This window comes from Phoca vitulina, unplaced genomic scaffold (genome assembly GCF_004348235.1).
Source record: "Phoca vitulina isolate PV1807 unplaced genomic scaffold, GSC_HSeal_1.0 scaffold34, whole genome shotgun sequence".
Classification (NCBI taxonomy): domain Eukaryota; kingdom Metazoa; phylum Chordata; class Mammalia; order Carnivora; family Phocidae; genus Phoca; species Phoca vitulina.
Window position 1 is genome coordinate 6,194,430 of NW_022589737.1, and position 23,234 is coordinate 6,217,663.

General features: G+C 41.6%; 1 protein-coding gene across 3 annotated transcripts in view; it reads right to left on the reverse strand.

Annotated features, from left to right (window-relative positions):
* SNX19 (sorting nexin 19) overlaps window positions 1–23,234 on the reverse strand; it is a 45,855-nt gene that overhangs the window by 13,262 nt on the left and 9,359 nt on the right. For 2 of the 3 annotated variants that reach the window (XM_032426165.1, XM_032426163.1), the window contains exons 7-8: window positions 22,647–22,827; window positions 20,070–20,199 (exon numbers count right to left, since the gene is read on the reverse strand). In XM_032426165.1, the coding sequence (XP_032282056.1) occupies window positions 20,070–20,199; window positions 22,647–22,827 (311 nt within the window). Of the gene's footprint in view, window positions 1–20,069; window positions 20,200–21,778; window positions 22,561–22,646; window positions 22,828–23,234 lie in introns of those variants that run through there. The other variant, XM_032426164.1, reaches the window with a different exon arrangement.

Sequence of the window (23,234 nt, forward strand, 5' to 3'; positions counted from 1 at the left end):
TAATTCCTTGTTGTGGGGGGCTGTCCTGCGCACTGTAAAGTGTTTAGCAGCATTCCAGCACTCCCAGGTACCTCTTTTGTGACAATCAAAGACGTTTCCAGACGTTGCTGTGTGTCCTCCGAGAGGCAAAATCATCCCCAGTTGGGAATCACTGCCTTAGACCTAGGGTATTGGATGCCATGTGTCGGGCCATTTCCAGTCATTTCAATACTCGTGGCTGTAGCACGCTATTTCTCAAATTGTGGGCTGAACAGCATTAGAGGTGGCCATGCGCTCAACTTTGTGGTTTGTGACATTTAACAACATCTAAGTAGAAAAAATGAGAAAACATGAAAGTGTATCTCATGTTTTGGGACCCTTCTGTTTCATACATGGATGTCTATATGGATCTATCGGATGTGTATTTGTGTGTGCGTGCATGTACTGTGTGGTCACAGTGGGTCATGATGTAAACGTATTTCTTACTGTGGGTTGAAGTTTAAAAATAGCTAGAAAAACAGTGAGATAGTATAAGGAATTAGGAGTTCCAAGAAAGGGGGAAAAAGCCCAAGCTACATTTTTAGCCTCCTGGAAACACTCCCCACCTCCACCCACCCCCAAGTACCCTGTAAAATGTTTACAATGGCATAAACCATGAACATTGTGTTCTGTACCCATCGTCCTAGCACAGTCCTACGAGTATTTGCTCATTAAATTGGTAGCCCCAACGCATAGGGTGGAGAGAGAGGCGATCTTGAGGATGATGATGTGGATCCAGGGCATTTCCCATTAAACAAGCTGTTTTTGCCAATTTCACACCTGATAAAAGTAACACTTCTCGTCCCTCTGATTCCTTTCCTAGGCCTCTGCCTTCCTGCCATGGCCCCTTCTCATGTTTACAGACAGTTCCTCCTTGTCAGCTCTCGGCTCTAGGCTTCTCAGTCCTAGAACTGGCCAGGCCCAGGTTACTCAGCTGTGTCTGAGAAAGTTCAGCATTGTTGCCCTCTGACTATGTATCTAGGTCACGATCCTTTCCCGCCCTGTGTGGGGGAGAAGAATGGGGAGGAAATGAACTTCAAGGGCAAGAAACCCCTGTTTCTTTTTCCCAATAACTATTGTGAAATCTAAAACGGCTCATAGAGTCTACACAATTTCTTCTTTGATTTTTGCTTTCATGTTTTAAATCATGGATCCACATCTTTAAAACATGTGCTTCAAGGGAAGACTACATACTGCCTAAACACCATGCTTTAAGAATCTGAGTTCCATACTTCTATATCTAGCCACAGTTTTTGTTTTTGATTAGTAACGTACAAGTTACAGCTACAAAACTAATATGCATTAAGAATTGAAGCATTCTGAATCGAGGAAGGAAGTTAAAGAAATCATCTGTTCAACCTTAGAGGTTATCTATTCCAATAATCTCACCAACTGACACATGAAAACAGACAGCCAAAAAGGAGCACTGCATAGCAAAAGGCTTATGGGAACATACAACTTCATAACTGGAAGGAAACAGGTGATCCCTACCTCACTTCCTCCCAGAGTCGAAATCGCCTGAGTAACATCATGGCAGAGCCAAGGGTTCTTGTCCATGAATCCAGAAAGTTGGGCTTTTATCTTAGCTCTGCCACCAATTAGGAATGTGACTCTGGGGAAGTTGCTTAATTCCTGAAAAGGATAACTGCAATTTATTAGAGATGCTCCTTAAATACGGGCAACCAAAATCAGCCTCGTTGTAACTTCTAGTCATTGTTCTTACTTCTACCCTCTGGAGTTAACAGGAAGTACTAAAGTTACTAGGTCATATCTCTTTCAAAATGTACCAAAGACCTAAATGTGAGACCTGAAACTATAAAACCCTAGAAGAAAACATAGGCAGTCATTTCTTTGACATTGGCCATAGAAACATTTTTCTGTATATGTCTCCTCAGGCATGGGAAATGAAAGCAAATTAAACTATTAGTAACACACTAAAATAAAAAGCTTTTGCACAGAGAAGGAAATCATCAATAAAACGACGAGGCTACCTACTGAACGAGAGAAGGTATTTGCAAATAATATATCCAATAAGGGGTTAATATCCAAAATACATAAAGAACTCACACAACCCAACACCAAAAAACCCTAAATAATCCAATTAAAAATGGGCAGAGTTCCTGAATAAACATTTTGCATTTTTGAATTCAACTGTTATTTCTCCCCTAAGTCTCTTTTATAAGCTACACATCCTCAATTCTGGCAACCTCAAAGTTGAGCACACAGAATACACTCAATAAAGTCCTTAAGAATGAAGGAGAGAAATGAACCATTCCGCATCCCGGTGCCATCCCCTGGGTGTGTGCTGCTTTTTATTCTCTCTTAAAATGGAGTACCCAGAACTAAACACAACCTCCAGATGTGCCCTGACCAGCGAAAAATGAAAGAATGCAGAGGATTAGTGCCTTCCTTCATCTATACACTATACTTCTATTAATATAGTCAAGACTGTGTTGCCTTTTTGGGCACACACTTCAAAGCACTGACTCATACTGAGTTTTGCAGTCAACTAGGACTCTAGTTCCACATATGTACTTTAACAAAAAATCACATGCTCCTCTGTTAGGCCTGGTCTTGCCCTTCTGTACTTGTGCAATTTTTTAAAAAAAATCTAAATTGTAATTACAATATTTCTATTAACTCCATCTTATTGGTTTTGATCTATTAGTCTAACCTTTTGAATCTTGATTTTTGTCATCCAGAGTATTAATTATACCTCTAATGTTAGAGTTACTTGCAAACTTAATGATGAAAAAATTAACCAGGATAAGAACAAGAAAAATGCTCTAACACTAGAAATTTCCCTCCAGGATGACATACATTTGTTAGACAGATACTCTTGGGCTAAAGAAACTCAACTAACCATGGATCACTTAAAAGTACTATATATAGTCCATTGGGGCACCTGGGTGGCTCACTTGGTTGAACGTTGGACTCTTGATTTCGGCGCAGGTCATGATCTCAGGGTAATGATCTCAGGGTCGTGAGAGCGAGCCCCATGAGTGCGGAGTCTGCTTGGACTTCTCTATCTCCCTCAGCCCCTCCTTCTACTCACACATGTGCTCTCTCTCTAAATAATAAAATCTTTTTTTTTTATTTTATTTTATTTTATTTTATTTTTTTATATTTTAAATGATTTTATTTATTTATTTGACAGAGAGAGACACAGCGAGAGAGGGAACACAAGCAGGGGGAGTGGGAGAGGGAGAAGCAGGCTTCCTGCTGAGCAGGGAGCCCGATGCGGGGCTCGATCCCAGGACCCTGGAATCATGACCTGAGCCGAAGGCAGACGCTTAACAACTGAGCCACCCAGGCGCCCCTTTTTTTTTAAAGTACTATAGTCCAAGCCACGTATGTCCATTTTGTCTACATGGATGTTATGAGAATATGGCAAAAGCTTGTTGAAATCCACCTACAATTTAATAACCAATGCATTCCTTTAATTTAATGGTTTAATAATTCTGCTAAAGAAAGAAAGAAACCATGCTAATCAGGCAGGGCGCATTCCCACTGAACACATACTAATTTCTGGGGCTTGCCATTTCCCTCTCTGAGAATGTTCACAAAACATCTATTTAATAATCTGCTTCAGAAATTTCTAGAAATAAATGTCAAGTGTTAACGACCTGTATCCATTTTTTAAAAGGCAAGATATTTGTCCATCTCCAACTCAACACATCCTATATGCCATTTTTTTTTTTTTTTTAAATGATCTTAGGTCTTCAATGATAAATACAAATTTTTAGTTCTGCAGAATATAATTCATCTGGGTCAGGTACAGGAGCCTTAAAATAGGTTAAGTGCTCTCTTATTTGCATTCCTATTTTAGTCTTCTAGTTTAATTGTGTCTTTCCAATTCTTGTCAAACCATTTTCCTTGACAGAAAAAACCCAGAAATTAAACAGCTTAGCAAACAGACCAATTCACTGTTGAATAAATGAATAAATGCTTTCTCAATGTAGCTAGTGAATACTACAGCATCTGTTTCAAAAAATTTACCTGTATTTTCTTTGCTTTTTTTTTTTTTTTTTAAGTCTTTTCTCCTAACATTTATTCACAACTTCAACTCTGAGTTTAAGCTTACTGGACACCATTCTTATTAGTTCTATTGCTACTATTTTGCATTACTCAGTATGTGTCCCCCCCTCTGCCCCTTTTTAAAATATATGCATACTTCTAGAATCAGTTAACTACCCTGGTTTCATCTGATCTTGATTCTTTCCTTTCCTCACTGGAATTCTGTGTTTGTTTATTCCATTTACTCCACACATATTGGTGGAGCTTCATGTAAATGCCAAAAGAGTAAGATTCTAAGGTTTTGTGGGAGGGGATCTTATCATTTTGATATCTTCCTCAGCATTTACCATAATAGTGCCAGTCATATAATAAGCCATCAAGTACTGAATGAATCAATCTTATTCCACAATTCTCAGTGATAACTTTGAGTGTTAGAATTTTAAGTTAACTCATTATTATGGCCTATAAAATGGTATTATTTTTTATCTCATTCTCTGTTCTGTTCTCCTGTGAATTCTATTAACCTTTCATCCACCTCCACTTTCCTGTCAGCTGTTTTCCATAATATCCAGTGTTAGCTTTAACTCAAAAAAAGCCAAAACCAAAAACAAAAAACTTTTTTTAGGCTTCTTGCTCTTCACTGAATTAACAGGTCTTCTGCCATGTATATTCTCTCTACTATCCTTGAGTTATGCTCTATTTGAGTTGGGAATCTGCCTTGTGAGTATCATGTGCCAAAGAACAGAAACTGTGGAAACCTTCCCTTTGTACCAGCTTACACATTCTGCATTTTCCTTTTTCTTCCAAAGACAAAAGAACTTGCAGACAGAAGAAAAGATAAAAAATACAATCTGGGCTCCCAGGTCCTTAGTCCTAAATTACTAGGAATACAGTCCCTGCTTCCTCATGTGTCATCATTTATTTTTACACAATAGGAGATAATAATGTACTGATTTGATGAGCAGCCATGGACTTTTAATCACATGTCAGATATGCTGGGCAGAAAGATACTATATCATCCTCTTAATTATGCGTCTCAATCTACCCGGTAGAAAACGGAATCACTCTTAGTTCCTCCTTTTCCCTGTTCCAAATCCACATACCCCCCTGCAACCCCATGGAATTACTGAAACAATCGCTAAATCTAGGTGATGCTACCTCCTCCATCTCAGGGACTCCTTACCCTTTCCCATTTTTATAGCAATTCCTCCTCACCTTTCATTTCTACCGGTGCAACCCTTTCCAAATTTGTCTCCTTGGTTCTAACTTTCCCTCCTTCTATTAATCCTCCAGGGAACTATTTAAGTGATTTTCTTAGTTACAAAGTTGGTCACGTCATCACCTGTTTGCACTGTGTAAAAGGCTTCCCTGCAAATGGGGGCAAACTTGATCTCTGAATGGCTCACTGGCTCGCTCTGAGTCCGCACCCTCTTCAGGGTAATATGGCCCCTCCTGTTGCACATCTTTTATTCCTAATCGTACCTGACTTCTTTGAGTATCACAAATTTGCCAGGCTGTTTACTGCTCTGCCACCAATACTCTGTTATCCAATGTCTGCTCTCAACTTCCCTTCACCCTTTCAATCCTGTCTCAGAAGTCACCTCTCCTGTGAGCTTTCTCTGGGCCTCTCATCGTCCATTACTTCATCCCTTCTATTCATCACCTATAGAGTCCTTTTTAAAACCCCAACTTTATATTCTAACTCCTTATTTATAAGATTGCCCCTCCAACTGGATATTAAACTTCCTAGGGTAGGGATTTGGGGTCTTGTTCTGTATTTTGATCACTTAACATCGTGTCTGGCACAGAATGGATAATCAACAAATATTAGTTACTAAGGGAATTAATGCGCTCTGTGGGACAAACAATGGTCTTAAAGGATGGTGCACAGCTCAAAATAAGCTTTGCAAAAGGCAAACATCCCTATACTTAAAGCAGCAAAAGAATAGTAAGCTCTTCATTATTCATGGTTATGGAGGAAGGCAGTTAAGAGATTTAAAAAATAGTGTACAATCTAGAAATCCTTTGTATTTGGCATTTTGTATGTCTTCATAGAAACATTTGGCAGATTTACCTTCCTAATAACCTTTTGTTTCAGATAACATTAAAATTAAACTGTGTGCCAACAAACCAGCTGTAGGGTAAATGCGGTAAGTATCCTGGGCAGTAAGTCAGCTGAGCTAGAATTAAGAATTCATCATGAATAATCCATGCAATTCACACCTGGTTATGTATTCCCCTGGAAGGTAAGAGAGGTAGAAGGAAAGGAGTGGGTCAGCCATGCTTTGTATCTGGCACTTTCTATAAATCCTAGAGAAGAGAGACACCTGCCAGCAGTCTATGTTTTTGTCACTTTTCCTGGCAAATAGGCCCAGAGGATAGAAGAAACTGAAAGTCAAGCAAAAGCAAAGGGGTTATGAGGACTGTGAGTCACACTTGTATTTTGGGAAGTGCCCCTGATGGATGGAACATCATCAAACTGATTCCAGCCCATTACTTGAAGCTAGTAAGAAGAAAAGAAGATAGCAGAATGTTTGGGTAAAAAGTGACCAAAAGCAAGGGTCAGGTTACCTTTCTAACTAATACAGAAGGAGAGGAACACATTTGAGAAGTTCTGTGTTCATGGGATAAATGAGACTAATTGCAAAGCAAGAGCTCTAGAAATTTGTTCTAGATTTAAGTATTGTGATAGCCTTAGGATTCCAATTTGAAAGCTTCTTACACAAATCTAGTGTACCTCTCAAGACCTTCAGATTAACTTTTCTCGGGCCCTTACTATGTTGCTAATGCACCATATTCCAGCTCTGAAACATCACAGCTGATGGACTTGAAAGCTAGGCACAAAGTCATGCTTCTTGGATGGCTGTCTGTGCTCTATGTTTGATCCATGTAAAAGCAGCAGGACATCTGCCTCACAACCAGAAACCCCCTTAGAGTCTCTGGAACAGTCCACACTTCTGCTCCAAGCCCAAGAGATTCCTCTGTCACCACACTTTTCAAGGCAATACTGAGTATAAAACTAGTTCATACTCTTCTAGGGAAAAGACACACTGAGTGGTCAGAGAACCTCACACAGGCAGTGTGCAGTAATGAGTGGAAATAACACCAGGAAGCCGCAGTTTTGAGCCTGGCTTGACCACTTGAGTGAACTGAGGTCTGGCTTCCTTCTTAATAAAATGGGCTAATTCTTGCCTTGCCTTCTTCACAAAGTTATATCAAGATCAAATGAGAAAAATGAAAGCATTTTTGAAAGTGCTTGTGTGTGCATGAGTTGAAGACTCCTTTGGGTCCTCTTAAAAAACTCTACCAGGTCCTAGAAATGATGGAAAGATCCTGAGTGAGCTTTGCATTTCATGCCTCAATTGTCCCTTTTGCAAAATGGACTCCCCTCCTGGCAGGCTCAGGGGTATACATATTAGAACAGTGAACCATTTCTGTCCTGTATGTTTAGGAAGATTAGGGAGAAACCCCAGGGGATTATGGGTAACGTGAAGATTATATTTTGGAATTCTTCCTAAAACAAGACCCCTATATAACAATGAAACTTCAACTGCAAGGACTGGACTGCAGGATCCAAAATCTCTCTTTTCCCTTCTTTCCTCACTCCCGTGTGAACAGCAAGCTTGGGTCATTCTCAGTCACCAGGCAGCTATCATGAGCCTTTCTTTCTCAGCACCTAGGGCTCGAAGACGGGGGGAAGAAGGGGAAGGCTGATTAAAATGGCCACCCATTCAGAAGAATATTGAGTCCGCGGAGGGGCAAAGGGCAGAGAGAGGGAGAGAAATGCTTAGAACTGGAGCACTGGAAAGAAAGGCAAGACACAAAGGAGGGCAGAAGGCACGGATTTCATTGTTGTCTTGACAACCAAACCCCTGTTGTTCTTGGTGAGTTTACCTAACAGCGAGCTGTCCAGGCTCTGCTCTGGGCAAACCCCACCACTGCAGGAGAGGAAGGAGGAGGGAAATGTGGAGGATGGAAAGATGGTAACTGTGTGCTCTAGCGTGATGGGACTGGCTCCCGACGTCTAACTAGATTACAGGTTAGAGTATGCTCAGCCATGATCTGGAAGAGAATTAGGGACTGGGTTTAAATAAGCACACATGATAGGGTTCCAAATTATGCTGTGAAAATGGTTAGAGGAAGCTGGAAAAGACCAGCCTCAAAGAGAACAAGAGATAGACAGAAGCAGATGTCAAAGTTAAGGAAACAGGGAAAATACTGGAAGGAACACAGGGAAAAGGAACTATAATGAACAGAAGCACCTTGGGGAAGAAGAGGTAACCCAAAGGTATTTGTTTCCAGTTTCTTATCTATAGCCTGAATTTTAAAACCTTTCCAAAAATACGGTTATCCATCCTGATACTAAGGATATGTAACAGAGCTGTGGTGATGACTCCACAATCTCCACATACTAGTAGGGATTTTGGGGCCACCACCTATGGTTAGAAAACAAGGGGGACAGGGTAGGAGGTAGACAGGGGACTTATTTTGAAGCTGCATTTATATAACAAACATACCATGTTTACACAGATTATGTATTTATTGGGGAAGGGCTAAATTCCCCCCAAGAAAATCTCTGGCACCATACTTACATCAGCACTAGATTAAGGTGTATTTCCTACTAGTTCACCCCCACTCCCTCCCTGCGCTAGTACCATAAGGTCTACTCCTCCACAAGGCACTTGGTGAATCTATATCTAAAGACAGAGGTAGGGGCGCCTGGATGGCTCAGTTGGTTAAGTGGCTGCCTTAGGCTCAGGTCATGATCCCAGGGTCCTGGGATCCAGTCCTGCATCGGGCTCCCTGCTCAGCGGGGAGTCTGCTTCTCTCTCTCCCTCTGTCCCTGCCCCTGCTTGTTTGCTCTCTCTCAAATAAAATCTTTAAAAAATAATAAAAAAATAAAGACAGAGGTAAAGATCGAACCTCAAGAATTAACATATGGCTGTGTCTCCAACACCAAGTTAACAGGAAAGAGCCAAATGATCTCCATCCATGGCTGAAAGCAGTAAGAAACACCCTTAATCATTTAAGAGGTGGATAAGATTCCCAACATCAGTGCAATCTAGCACTGACAATGTCTACCTCAGTGAGATGGAGATCTAGGATTCTGGTATCCAAAAAGGCCTTGAGTATAGGACCAACTATCTTACAGGGAATACCAAAAGATTTTTTTCAAATAGCTTATAGAGAATACCAGCAGATTTTTTTCGGATGTCCAGCTGGTTTAATCACCGTAGACTCTCTGGTTTACTGTAGGTTTCTGAGTCAAAATATTCTCAAATGAATCAGCTCTAGCACTGACTCCTTGAGGGGTGGAATGCACTCAAAGGGGCAACTTCTGGCAGTACATACTGCTCAAAGAAGCAAGTGTCCACTGAAGACTGATCAGAAGAGAAGGGAGAAGGGTAAGAGATAAAAGAAACTGGGCTCATCTAAAAGTCACTGGCCTGGAGGAGAGGGCAGGTAAGTAGCTTCTGAATCATGGAACAAGACCGGGAATGGTTTCCATTATTATCACCACCAAGACAAGGACCTGTGATTGCAAAATGAATATTCCCTCAATGAAGGCAAATGGGTATAGTTTAACCTGCAGTGCCACCTGGTGCCCAGAGGGAGAATTCCTGTTCTAACTCCCCAAGTCGCAATAGCTTGCTGTGCTTTCCAAGACATATTTAACAAAATGATCTTTCTGTCTTCTGTGCGCATGAACACTCTCTCTCACATAAACACACTGTCTCTGTCTCTCTCAGAGAGTAACTAGATGAAGATATTAAAAATATGTTTAAAGGTTACTTTTTATTTAGAAGCAGAAATAATGCCCTCTCCTCTCTTTAAAATGCTTCGTGTCTGGAATATTCTTTACATTAAACCTGTCTAAATGATACCTATCTTACATCTAGTTCTAAACACTTATTTTCCTCTATAAAGCCTCTCTAATGTTTACGCCCAAGAATCCTATTTTTTTTTTTTTACTGTGTTTACAGTCATCATTTAGCTTCACATTGTTCAATATTTCTAATTGATTCATATGGGTTCTCTCAGTTCTCTTAGCCTGAAAGGACCTTGAAGTAGAAACAGTCAAACATTAGATCTGAAGAGCTAGCCGGCAGCTGCTCCTTAGTAAGTACACACAGGCATCAAATCTTACACAGACTTTTCAAAAATTATTTGTAAAGAGGTCACCATAACAAGAACTACATAAAGTTAGTTTCCTAGGAAGCAAATGAAGAGGGTTAGGAGCACCTGGATTAGGCAGTTCCCTGGTTCTGAAGGAACTCTGATGTTCTGCTCTGGATATGACCAGGGAAGACTTTAAGTATATAAGACAGGATGGAAGAGTGCATAGCTAAAGATCATATGAAGAAAGGGACCCGGATTTGAAGGGTGCAGAGAAGAATTTCTGTCTCCCAGGGTCTTTTGCTACTAACAGATCCCAAAGCAAGCACACTATTAAGGACTTTTCCAAAAAAAACACATTAAAATGTAAACATATTCTTTACATCAGATATGCTACTGCCCTAGCAATTTAGAGTTCCCAAGGAAATGGAACATGGAGCTTGTAAAGATGGACGAGAACTCACAGTTACTGAGAGCTTCTCTGTGCCAGGTATGCGTCAGGAGGCTTTCATTATCATCTCTTATCTTCCAACTAACTTTATGAGCTGGGCACTCTTATTCCCATTTGGAGAGTAATGGAAGCAGAGGGAGGTTAAGTGACTTGTTCTAAGTCACACATATAGTAAGACGCAAAGGAGGATTTGAATTCAGATCTGACTTCCAAGCCCATATTCTTATTTCCCTGTGTGGAAGGAAAGAGGCTGGGAAGCACAACAGCAGGACATGCTTCCAGAGAGGGCCAGCTTAGATGGGCCTCACAGTGGGAGGCCCATGGCAGAGAGGACACTATGTTCTTCTGGAAAGGAGAGTGCCACTAGGATAGGAGAGGGCCTAAAGGGCCCAAAGGAAAAACCTCTTCTCAAGCTCAACCATGGCTCTGGGAATTTGAGGTGCTCACTTAAAGAGCTGTGGGGGAGGGATATAACAGAGACTCAGTTTACACTGGTGTTTCTTGTCCCCCAGCATGACTGAGGAATCCCTGAGATCTTCACTAGTGATAAACAGAGGGACTGATTTGATTGGAATGGCATGTGATGTTCATTCGACCAAATTTGTTAAGTGCCTTCCATGTATATGATTAGGTGCTTATGACAGAATGATGAATAAGACAGAGTCCCCGCTCTGAGGATACTGAAACTGTCCTTCAGAACTGTCCTGGGTTCCTATTTGTAGCTACAGATGGGCAAGAGGTACCAGTAACTTGACCTGAAGAAAGGTACTGAGGTCTAAATACCTCACGAGATTCTGTTTTATTCTTAACTGATGCAATAACCAATTCTGCCTGAGTGTATGAGAATTTACACGCAGAAGTGCAAAAACACACAGGCACAGGCAATCAGGTACCACCTATCTTTTACAACCTTAAAGATGTATTCAAGTAGAAACTGTCAGTATAGGGTAGAAAAGACATGGTATCTTCATTTGAAGGTGGGTGTAGAGTAAGTGACACCCAAGAAATATGACAGGGAGGCCGCTCATAATAGGAGAGACTCCTGGGGCCCTTCTTGGCCCAATCTACAGAAATTGAGAACTTCCCTTTGTCAAGGTCTAGTGGGAGAGGCATGAGACAAGCAGCGTCCCTTTTCTCCCAAGGAAGCACAATACAACGTGAGCAAAGCCATCAGTGCAAAAAATTATTTTCAGGACCTCTAAAAACTACTCGAGTCAATAATGACTCAAGTCAATAAAGGGTCAGAAAATAATCTGACAGGAAAATCTGGAGACTTGGTTTGAAAGAATTTTGAGATTTAGTTTGTATCTGGGGCTCTTGCAAAAGTATGCTATTTTCCTACAGAAACTGCATAGAAAGAGATCAGGTGTAAGAAACCACAAGGCGCCAGAACTGAATTACAAGAAAGAGAAGTTTATGGAGCAAAGGAGAAAAGCTGTAATCTATGTTCCTTGAGAAACTCTGAATCTTAACTCTGAAAATCTTTTTCTCACTGAGAACAGGATGCAGAAGAGGGATACCCAAAGGAGACTATGCAATCTCTGATCCAGGAGTGTTTTAAGAATAAAATCAGAAATATGTAGATGGAAATCAATTTATATACTACCTAAATGTGCATGTGTCCTTGAGTCCAGTCAGATGGAAAGCCAGAGAGACTAGACGCAAATAAGGCAGAGGGACTTGCAAGTGAGGCCAGTTCTAGTGGGCACAGCTTGGTGAGAAACCCAGCAGGGTGGGGAGGCAGTACAGAGTAGCGGAAATTGCATGGGCTTTGAGGCCAGGATGACTGAAGTAGAAATCGTGGGGCTCATACTTCCTAGCTCTATGATTCTGGGAAGCTTAATCTGAATATCCTTTTCTTCACTTGTAAGATGTGTAAATATAGGTCTATCTCACAGAACTGCACTGCACATCAGTCCATGAAGCACAAAGCTGCTTCGCTGGTATAGTTAGTATTAAATGTCAGCTCCTTTCCTGGGGCACTTGCTTGTATCCTTTGGTGGCAGGCCTGGAGATTCCCTTAAGATCTAACCAAGGTCAGAGAGACCCTTTATCCATCTGCTACCTAGACATGCCCATTGAGAAAGACATAAGGAACACCTCAGATTCTGGGGTGACCTATGAGAATTAGTGCAGAGGACGTAGTCAGCCATTCGTAACTGTCTTTCAGGAAGACGAACACGCATGCCTGGCAGCACAGCCCTCTGCAGGGGTCCCCTCCTCTCTCTCCACACTCCTTCTCCTGACCTTTCCTGGGAGATGGTTTGTAGGGACTGCATTTCTAAGAAAACGAGTCCATGGCCTGGCATAAAGTCCAGAGCTTGCCATTTAATTTTCTCCTGGGTCCACTGCTTGTTGGACTCCTTAAACCTGACACATTCTTTCTTTTCTCCTTCATCTCTATAGAATTCCTGACTTCACATACTTTTCTATTCTCCTTTGCCCACAGATTACAGAACTTTTCTTCCTTCCTCTTTTTATGCTATTCCATTCTCACGTGCCCCCCAACCCACACACACATATGCACACAAACACACACACTCACTCACTCTTTAAGAAATCCTGATGTAGATGCCAGGAATGTGTCTGCTGCCCTTTTGACACAGAGTCTGATGCCATCTTCGGGGCCATGGGGAGGGCAGAGCCACAGGACGTGGCATTCGTGTACTCTACTGCTAGCCTGCTTCATATTTTTATCATGGCATTGCTCTGGGCATCCAGGCAGGGAACCAGTCCAGCTTCTTCTCATTCCTTTGCTCTCCATCAGGACTCCATAATAATCTCACCCCTTACCTTGGCTGGATCTTCCTGCCCCAAACCTTCTACCATCAATGGAGCACAGTACATCCCTCCTCTTTCCCTCCAACCTAGTCATGTCTGAGTACTTGTCCAATTTCCTAACCCTGATTCTGATGCATGCAGGAATACTGGTAAGTTTCTTCTGTTTTCGGACATGAGCAGTCTGCACAAGCTGGATTCACTCCTTGGCTTAGCCTGCTACCCTCACTCCTCTGCCCCTCCCTTTGTCTCTAGTTCCAAACAAGGAGTGCTCCTTCTTACATAATTGGATGTTCCCAGCACAGAAGCTGACACACGAGGTCAGGCGCGCATGCGTCCAAGATTTCCCTTTGACTTAACAATGCCTTTTTTGGGCATCTAACTTCTCTTCAGCTCCCTTCCCCTACTCTCTCCACGCCATCAACAATCAAGGGAGATTTATGAAGCCTGGCTCAGCTCAGAACTCTTCCAACCTTGGCTTAGAAGGAGGGGTCATGAGGTTGAATTTACTCTCCTTTTTTTTTTGCAGGCTAGAGCGCAAGCTTGAGAGTGAGGGAGCGCACACTCATGACTTGGCAAGAGTTCTTGGCATCCAAGGCAGTTACGCATATATAGGTCTTTTAAGGGAGCAAGGAGAGTAAACAAAGCTGAAGGGAGAACTTATCTTTTTGGAGATGATAATGCAGGAGGTTGGAAAATTAGTAGGACATTTTAAGGAGATGAATGCAAATCTAGATGGCTGTACAGTCCCTGAAGCCCCAGCTGCAGTGTGTTCACGATACTAGAGAAGCGGCAGTAACTATCAGTGGCCCCAATACCGACTATCCTTCTCTTTAAAGTGCAGAGCTCAAAGGAGAGCCCGCGTAATCTGCAAAAGGATACAGCTCCGATCCTTGTGGTTTCAGAGACACAGCAAACATGGTGCTCCCTGGGCAGCAGTGATGGGGACAGTCTCAGAGAGGCCAACACCGAAGCAGGAAGCAGGCAGGGACCATACCATACCTCTTCTCAAAGTAGCAATGGTAGGTGGAGTGGCAGGGAAGGTGCTGTAGCTTTGGGGGGATATCAAATTTCAGCTTATTTGCTTACCAAAGCAAGTAAAGCTCAAGAATGTAACACTGTATGAACCTCTTTTTAAAAATAAAAAGAAATGTAAGCTGTCCAGGGGAGAAGTAACATGGGCTGACCTTAGGATGCTGCAGGGCCCTTTGTGTTACATGTGAATTTGCATACACAGAGCCGTGGAGTTTACAAAGTGACTGATAATCTCCTGTTGAGGAATGCAGACTACTCTGAGGCAAAGATATCTGTTGGTTTTTAATCCCTTCAAATCCCAGGGCAATCCATGAAAGATAAAGTCATTATAGCTGAAAATCACACGAACATGGGTTCGAATTCTGCCTGTGGTATACTTACTAGCTCTGTGATCTGGATTAAATAACCACAATTCTTTGTAAGCCTCAGCTTCCTCATCTTTGAAATGGGGATCATAATACCTCTTTCACAGGGCTTTTGAGGGGATTAAGTGATACAATACGCTTGTGTGTTCAGCACAGTGTCTGCACAAAGTAAACTCTCAACAAAGGTTTGCTGGATACTAAATATCCTGAAGGTGACAAGGTGATCAATGTCTACAATTTGAGTCCTGAAATAAGCCCTGTCTTTTCCGTGTCTACCACACACAGGGGAACTTGCTGGTACGAGACCACAGACCACAGATCCTTCATGCCTCTGGAAGGGGAATTGGGATTCTTTTTCCAGATAGCCACGGTTTCTTCTTGACTCCTATTGTAAAAAAGCTTCAAGAGCACTGTGAACCCAGCACAAGATATTTGAGAAGAGGGTCATGTTTATATATCATTAAAAAGATGGAATGATTTCTAGGGAAAGATGAAAGGCCTTGACCAGGGAAGGATAAGACTCTTAGTTCTAGTCTGTGGAGACTCAGGGTGAGAAGGGTGTCAGCCGGCTGTGTTCCTATTTCTATTGCAGCTAACACAAAATAAAATGGACTTAAGGATAAAATTTGGTTAGAAATAAGTAAGACCTTTTTGACAGGAAGGGATATTAGACTACTGAATAAGTATAAAATATCATCGCCTGGAAAAATTTATGATAACAGACCACAGTTACAAAGAGTTTTCCAAAAGTAAGAGCCACAATATTCTGTTCTTGCACAAGATTCATACTGGCTTCATTCAAATTCACTAAATACATCCAGAATTTCCCTCCTTTAACAAAGAGATGCCACCTCATTTAAAAAAAAAAAAAAAAGTAAAAGGAAAGTCAAGGGAAATTTAGCTGTAAGCCCTCTCCCTGATTTTGCTTATGGTGTGAGCTACCCGTGGGTTTTGCTCGTTTTCATTCACCTGACAGCTATGTACCCAGCTAACCAGAAGCGTGGTTCTAGTGGAAGTGTCAACAGATGGGGTACATGAAGGATAAAACTTATCTTGATTCAAAGTCCTTTTCATGAGGAAAGGCACTACTTGATTCCAGCAGCTCTCCCCACCCATGTAACCAGGAGCACCAGTAATCCTGGAAAATACTGAACTCTGTACTTAACCTATGCTTGTCTGTGCTGGAAAGAGACGCAGGTAGTCTGCTTCCCGATGTAAGACACGGGAACACTCTGGTTGTTGCTTTAACAAATGAGCCCATTGGCACAAAGTCACCTTGAAAGGCCTTACAAAGTCTCTATTGTTTAGGAGCTCTATTCTGTGTAACTCACAGACAGGCATAGTGGGGACAGTGGTAGCTACGGGACGAGACTGGCATAGAGTGGGTCATCCTGAAGACACAAGTCATCCTGAAGACATAAAAGTAGAGCAAATTTTGGGCCACTAGCTGGAGCAATTAGAAAAAGAAAATACTTTTTATCCTTCTTTCCTTTTTCTGAAGTGCAAATATTAAGACCTAATATCTACTTGGACACTTTTTATGAACCTAAACAGATCGATACTATTATTATTCTTATTTTCCAGATGAGGAAACCAAAGCTCAGAGAGATTAATCATAGCAGAGAAGTAGTATATAGTGTAGATAAGAACCTGGGCTTTGGAATACCTGGGTTTGATTTCTGGCTCCACCACGCATTAGCTTAATGATCATGGATAAGGCCCTCAGCTTTAACCACCATGAAACTGTACAAAATGTGAAAAGTAGGGACTGAGTCTGTTTCATTCCTACTGACCAGCCCGGTGAATAAAGGAGTCAGACCAAAACAATTTCCCAGCTGGACAGAGAGGTAAGAGTATTTCAAGGTAAAGTGGATGAATGCTACAAACAGCCTGGACAACTGTCTACCAGTATGCTCACACCAGAGGGCACAATATATTTACTTCTGCACATCCCACCCGCTCCACTTTATCTTTGTCTCTTCCCTATCCCTAGAGAATTTATAATCATCGCCCACTGAGGTAAACGCAATCTGGCTTAGAATTCTCAATCAGAAATTCCCTTATATTTAATTTCCCATAGAACCCTAACTATGTAAAATACTACTTCTTCAATGATCTGCCTATAATTCCCAAATATATTTCTCTTTCCTTACCTGTTACTTGCTCAAGCCCTTTAATATTCTGAGTTGTTCAAACTTTAGGTAAACTTCTTCCTACCTGAATCTTAATCTTTTAAAAATTTCTCCTGACTCACCTATACTTTTCTGTTCCTACTGAATAATTTCTTGTGTTTTGAAACCAATTCATCATGTAAATGACTTCAAGGACAGGGGGTAATCAATTATCACATACTAGCTAGTTTTAGAATCTTCCAGTTTTGGGAAAGCACTTGGAAGATCAGCAAGGGGAAACTTAATAGAGGAAGAAAGAAATGAAGCCTCAGTTAGCAACATTCACAGGTGACTGAATAAAAACAGAGAGACTCTACTTCAAGTATGAAGGTAATGAGAAAGGAAATGTTTATTCTTTTATCTAACATTTAATGAGCATTTTCTATGTCCTGGGTCCTGTGTAAGTTGCTGGGGATATATAGCCAGGTCTACTCCTTAAAGAAATGGTAGTCTAGGGCAAAGTTTCTCAACCTCTGCACTGCTATTTTGGGTAGGATGATTCATTGTTGTTTGGGGGGGTGGGGAGAATGCTGTCCTGTGTAGTGTAGGATGTTCAGCAGCATCCCTGGCCTCTACCCACTAGATGAAATAACTTCCTGCCTCCCTTCGCAGTTGTGACAACCAAAAATATCTCCAGATATTGCCAAATACCCCTGGGAGAAAATTGCCCCCCATGTGAGGACTACTGGTTTAGGGAAAGAATATCATTTCTCTAATACACTGTGATAAGTATAATCATCACAACTTTGAAAGTAGAAAAGAGGGCTCCTTAGTTCTGGGGGAAGGTGGGAGAGGATACCACAAAAAAGTTTCAGAATAAATGACATTTAATGCTTAATTTTTGAAAAATATTAGCAGTAGGCCAAGCAGACAAGAGGGAGAGTTTTGGACATAGGGAAGGAAACAGAACGAGAGAGACATGAGATAGAATGAGTAGGAGAAGAATGAACAGAGAAAGACCATTCTGGTAGAGATAAGAGGATGAACAAAGGCCTGAAGGAAGAGACCACTGAGTGTTCAGGTCACGATGAATGGTTTGCATGGGGGAGAATTAGAAATAAGGCTGGGACCAAACCATGTCACATAAGAAAGGAGCTGAAATTTTAATATAATAAATATATATTTTAAACACAGTGGAGCCCTTTTTCAAACAAAAAATTACCCAGATCCCTAGCCTATTACACTGACCAAAATGAAATTTCTTTGATTAGATCATTGTCCACTCAGTTTTCGCCTTAGCTTCTAAAGCACCTCTGTGGAACCCTAGAACTCTGGGAAACAGTGGAAAAATCACTTTTGTAGGCAAGAGGGCACCACTGAAGGATATTAAGTGTAGACTATATGTTCACATTTGCTTTTCGGAAAAAGCACTCTAGTGGCAGAGTTGAGTATGGAGGAGGGACAGAGGGGAAAGTCAAATGGCATGGAGACTAGTCAGCATTTTATATGTGGGTTTCGCTTGGAGACCAGTTGTCAGCTACATGTAGGAAAAAACACATTGGCTTTGGAGTTACACACATCTAGCTTCAAAGTGCAGGTGTCATTAACTATGACCTTGGGTATGCTAGTTGACCTTGCCAACCTCTATTTTCTTCTATAAAGTGGGCTACCTACCTCACTTGGCTGCTACAAGAAAACGTATGTACACAGAGGTCAGGTGCTGGCATATGATGAGCGCTCAGCAAATACGAAAGTGCATCCTCTTCTTTCACTAGGTCTTTTTATTATTAAAGCTCCTTAAGCTTCCCTGATCTTAAGTAACTCTGAGAGTAGGAGGGAAAATTTACTTGCTCCTTGTTAATGGATTTTCTACTTGTAGAACTGACACATAATTCTGTTTTTAAAAACAGTTTTTCTGGGCACCTGGGTGGCTCAGATGGTTGAGCGTCTGCCTTCAGCTCAGGTCATGATCTCAGGGTCCTGGGATCGAGTCCCGCATCGGGCTCCCTGCTAGGCGGGGAGCCTGCTTCTCTCTCTGCCTCTGCCTCTCTGTCTCTCTGACTCTCATGAATAAATAAATAAAACATTAAAAAAAATAAATAAAAATAAAAATTAAAACAGTTTTTCTTCAGGGCGCCTGGGTGGCTCAGTTGTTAAGCGACTGCCTTCGGCTCAGGTCATGATCCCAGGGTCCTGGGATCGAGCCCGCATCGGGCTCCCTGCTCCACAGGAAGCCTGCTTCTCCCTCCCTCTCCCACTCCTCCTGCTTGTGTTCCCTCTCTCGCTGTGTGTCTCTCTGTTAATTAAATAAATAATATCTTAAAAAAAAAACAAAACAGTTTTTCTTCTTGGTGTGACCTATTATCATGAGCCATATGCTAACAGAAGAGGTCAGAATTGGGCTTCTTGTTACTTTAGGATCTGCCAGGATGTCTCAAAAGAGAGAAATCAAAACAAGAATGGTCAAAACACAAGCAAGCACTGTTTATAACTGTCTGGTTCTGAAACCATGTCTCTGGCCATCCTGAGTTTAGCAAAGTTTGTGTCAGTTTCATGGTTAGAAAGCACCTAAAAACTCCATCCATGTGCAGACCTTTTAGGAGATGTAAGTGGTGTTGGGATCACAGTCCACATTTTATATCTAAGTACACTTTTATTCCTTACCATCCTGTGTAAGTACTTCTTTAGTTGTGAATATTTACACACCTTTTGGAGAAAACAATCTTTATTTTCAGAGCACTGATCTGTTTTCTCCTTGTCTCATTGTTTATCATCACAGTAAATACATACTGTCAGTGAAGAGAAATGTCAATTTTAACGAGGTGAAAGGTATAGGGGTTGTGGGTATAACTGGGTGGAGAACTGATCCCCGAGCAGGAAGAGTTGAGGTGAAGTGTTTTAAGATCACAGGCAGTGTCTATAACTCAGTGGATTATGCCAGAAGTCTTACAGAAGCAGACCCATTTATACTTTAGATGACGAGGTGATTAACACAAGCCTTTTGGTACTCTTCAGGCAGTCTTCATCCCTGTGCACCTATGATAGAGTCTCTGTCTTTCCTTATGGCTGCAGGTTTCCTGGATTCTACACTTTCCCTCTCCAGTGCAGAATTCAACATCACATCTAACCCCTGTCCAACTTGAGACTCTAATACAACGGAGAACTCTGCCATCTTACCTCTGAACTAGGGTCCCAAACATAAGATGAAGAACTTTCTGCATGTTTTCTGTACATAGCCATCTCCACTGCTCCATCAGCAGCAAGAGGAGCAGATCTAGGGCTGTGTCAGCGAGCTCTGTCTCTGCTCCTGGGGTATGAAAAGGCATCAAAAGTAACTCAGAAGAGACCCATTCTGGAGGAATATATTTCAATACACTGGATCTTCACCTTTATATCAATCATCTTGTATTTCTGTAATTCTTCTGTACTTAAATCAAGAGATGTTTATATCTAAAAAGTTCAGTGATAGGCTCTGTATTTCTTTATAATTCTTTGTTTATATTCCTTAGTCACTCAGTAATACTTATCTTTCTAAATGATTTTGCATATAATTATTTTACCCATCTAGCTTCTGTTTCTTTTGGATTTCCCCCGGGAAACTAAATACATTCTGTTCCAAGTAACTGCTCCCAACTAGTGACTAACTGGAACTGGCAAGGCCCAGTCTCTTCCATCTTTATATTCCACTGGCCTCCACAAAGCATCATGGAAATGTTGTGGGCAGCAGATTTGGGGAAAGTTTTGGGATTCATTCTCCTGTAAACAAGTTGCTTTGAAAGCATCTCCATTACACAGAGCTGTTGGGTTGGGATCCAGAAGGCTTCAGTCTGGTTTTGAGAGAACATGCGGTTCAAGGAAGAGCACTCTACCTTTGGTAAAATATGCCATAACAATGACTGATTTCTTTCCTCTTTCAAAGACTGGAAAGACCACAAGTGACTTCACACGCATGCTAAGCTGAAGTCTCCTGAACAGATGTACTTTATGGATGGAAGCATCTGTTCTTTTAACCCCGTTCAGGGGGTCCCTTGTCATCTGTGATTTGCTTCCCAGGAGATGTCCCCAGGAATACATAATGTTCCAGAATGAATCTCAGCAATCTGGTGCTACTGCTGTGATTAATATCATAATTAATCATCAACAGTAATTTTGTTAGTCTAGGACAAATGGGTATTGTCTTGGCCAACTTGCCCAAGCTCTCCTCCCTAAAGAGTTCTTTAGGACATTTAGTAACTTCAGATTTGGATGAATCTTCCAGAACCGAATCCTACTTTTTTCTTAATCCCATCTAATATATATATCTTTTCTGCGCTGCTTTTCAAGGGGGCATGGGAACTGATATGTTTTCTTTCCAGTCATTTGCTCAAAGACAGGATATTCAATTCCTTAGGAAACAGCACCATCCTGAGCATCAGCCACCCTTGTGGATTTTATGATTTTCTCAGGTTTAGCGTTTACCTAGAGCTGCCACCATGTGGTGACAGCTAGTCATAGCAGTAAAAAATAAAGCAAAATGAGGCACTGAGTCCTCTGAAGAAAATGGTAAATTTCCTGTCATGTGAGCATTTTGAGTTTCTCAGGGCTAGAAGAAAAGCTCAGGCATGAACTATACCCTTAGAGATATGATGTTCAAAATTTACAGGCTTGACTTTGGCTAGAATTATACTGTTTTACCCATTTCCTCTTATTTGTAACTTCCTACAGTTCTCTTACAATTCTGCGGTCCTAACACTTCATTTACTTAACCAGTGAGGTATGTGGGAAGAGGTGGGGTTATGAACTTCATTTTTCACACAGTTAAGCTGAGGTCCATACAGTAGAGGTCAGGTGACGTCGTTCAAGGGCACCTGAGAAACAATGCTGAAATCAGCCTTTTTTTTTTTTTCTTTTTTTCCCCTTCTGAACCCAGGGTTTTGTGATCTTTTCTTTTCAGTGGGAGCCTCTGTCTTGGTGGAACTGAAAAACTTTTTTATACGTTCTAGCTCAGCAAGCATACTAATATCCAGGGCTCCCACTTTTTCCTCTGTAAAAAAAACATCTGCACTTCTTCTGGGAAGCAAACCTCCCTGTCCTCACCTCTTCTCCCTTCCTGCTCTATGTTGGGGAACTGGGTGGCATCATTTGCTATGGCAGTAAATAAAACAGAAGGAAAAGATCCAGGGAAAAGGAAGAATTCCATGTTGTACTTCAGCTGCCCTATGGTGTATCTAAGTGGAGATTTCCGGTAAGCAATTGGAAATACGACATCCAATATTTAGGCATCGTCAGCACACGTTAGATTTAAAATCAAGAGTACAAATGAGATCACTCAGGGGTAGGATGCAGGGTAAGAACAGAAAGCCAAAAATAAAGTTCTGGAAGGCTAGTAAGGGAACCAACAAAGGGGACTGACAAGGGACCACAAGAGAGGTGGAGAGAAAACCAGGAAAGGGGTACCACAGACACTTGTAAAGGGAGTAGTCCAAAAATGCCAAAGCACGGCAAAAATAACATAAATAAGATAATGATATGATAAACATGGATCTTATTTTGCTGGACCAGAACTTCCCATTTTTGTGCCCTGCTCCTCTGTTTGACTCAGCTCTGGGGACCGTGTCAAATTCTTCTTTGTATCCCAGGACTCGGCACAGCACCTCAAACACTGGTGTTTAACACATGGCTTGCTTAGCTGAACACAAGAGAAATTACATCAACAACTCCCAATGATCACACCCTACCTCCCTTCTCTGTGGGAGCAGAGATCTTGTCACGTACCTGGATCACCGTTGCTGAGGTCTCGGGCCGGCACAGCTGCATCTGACAAGTAACCATCCGTACAATCTTTGGGGATTTGTTCAGGATCTTTTTCTGCGGCTTCTGCTGGCTGCATTTCTAATAACTTTGTCTGTTTTTCAATAAAGGATTCCATCCCAGACATGGATAGGATTTCTGACTCCTAGAAAGAGCCAGCGGCACATCACATAAAGAATGAAGAAAATAGAGTAACCGTGGCCCTTCAGCTTTTCCCTGTTCCTTCCCTGCATCAGTATCATGAGTACAGAACGCAACGTACTCTGTGACCACCTTCAGAAAATTTTCACTTTCTACCTAAATTGCAAGTAAAACAGTGCCTTTTTTATTCTCACTCGCTGCAAATACATTTGGGTCATCTGTTCTCTCCCAAGAACTGGCTGTCCTTCTCATTCTGCCATCCTTCATTCCAAGGCCATGACCCTTGAGAAGCCAACCTACTGGCCCAGAGTGGGTAGGAATTAGAAACCACCAAGAGAAAATACTTTTAGAATAAAAATTAGAGATCCAGATGCTGGTTAAGTCCTTTAGCAAGGCACCTACATCTCTCCT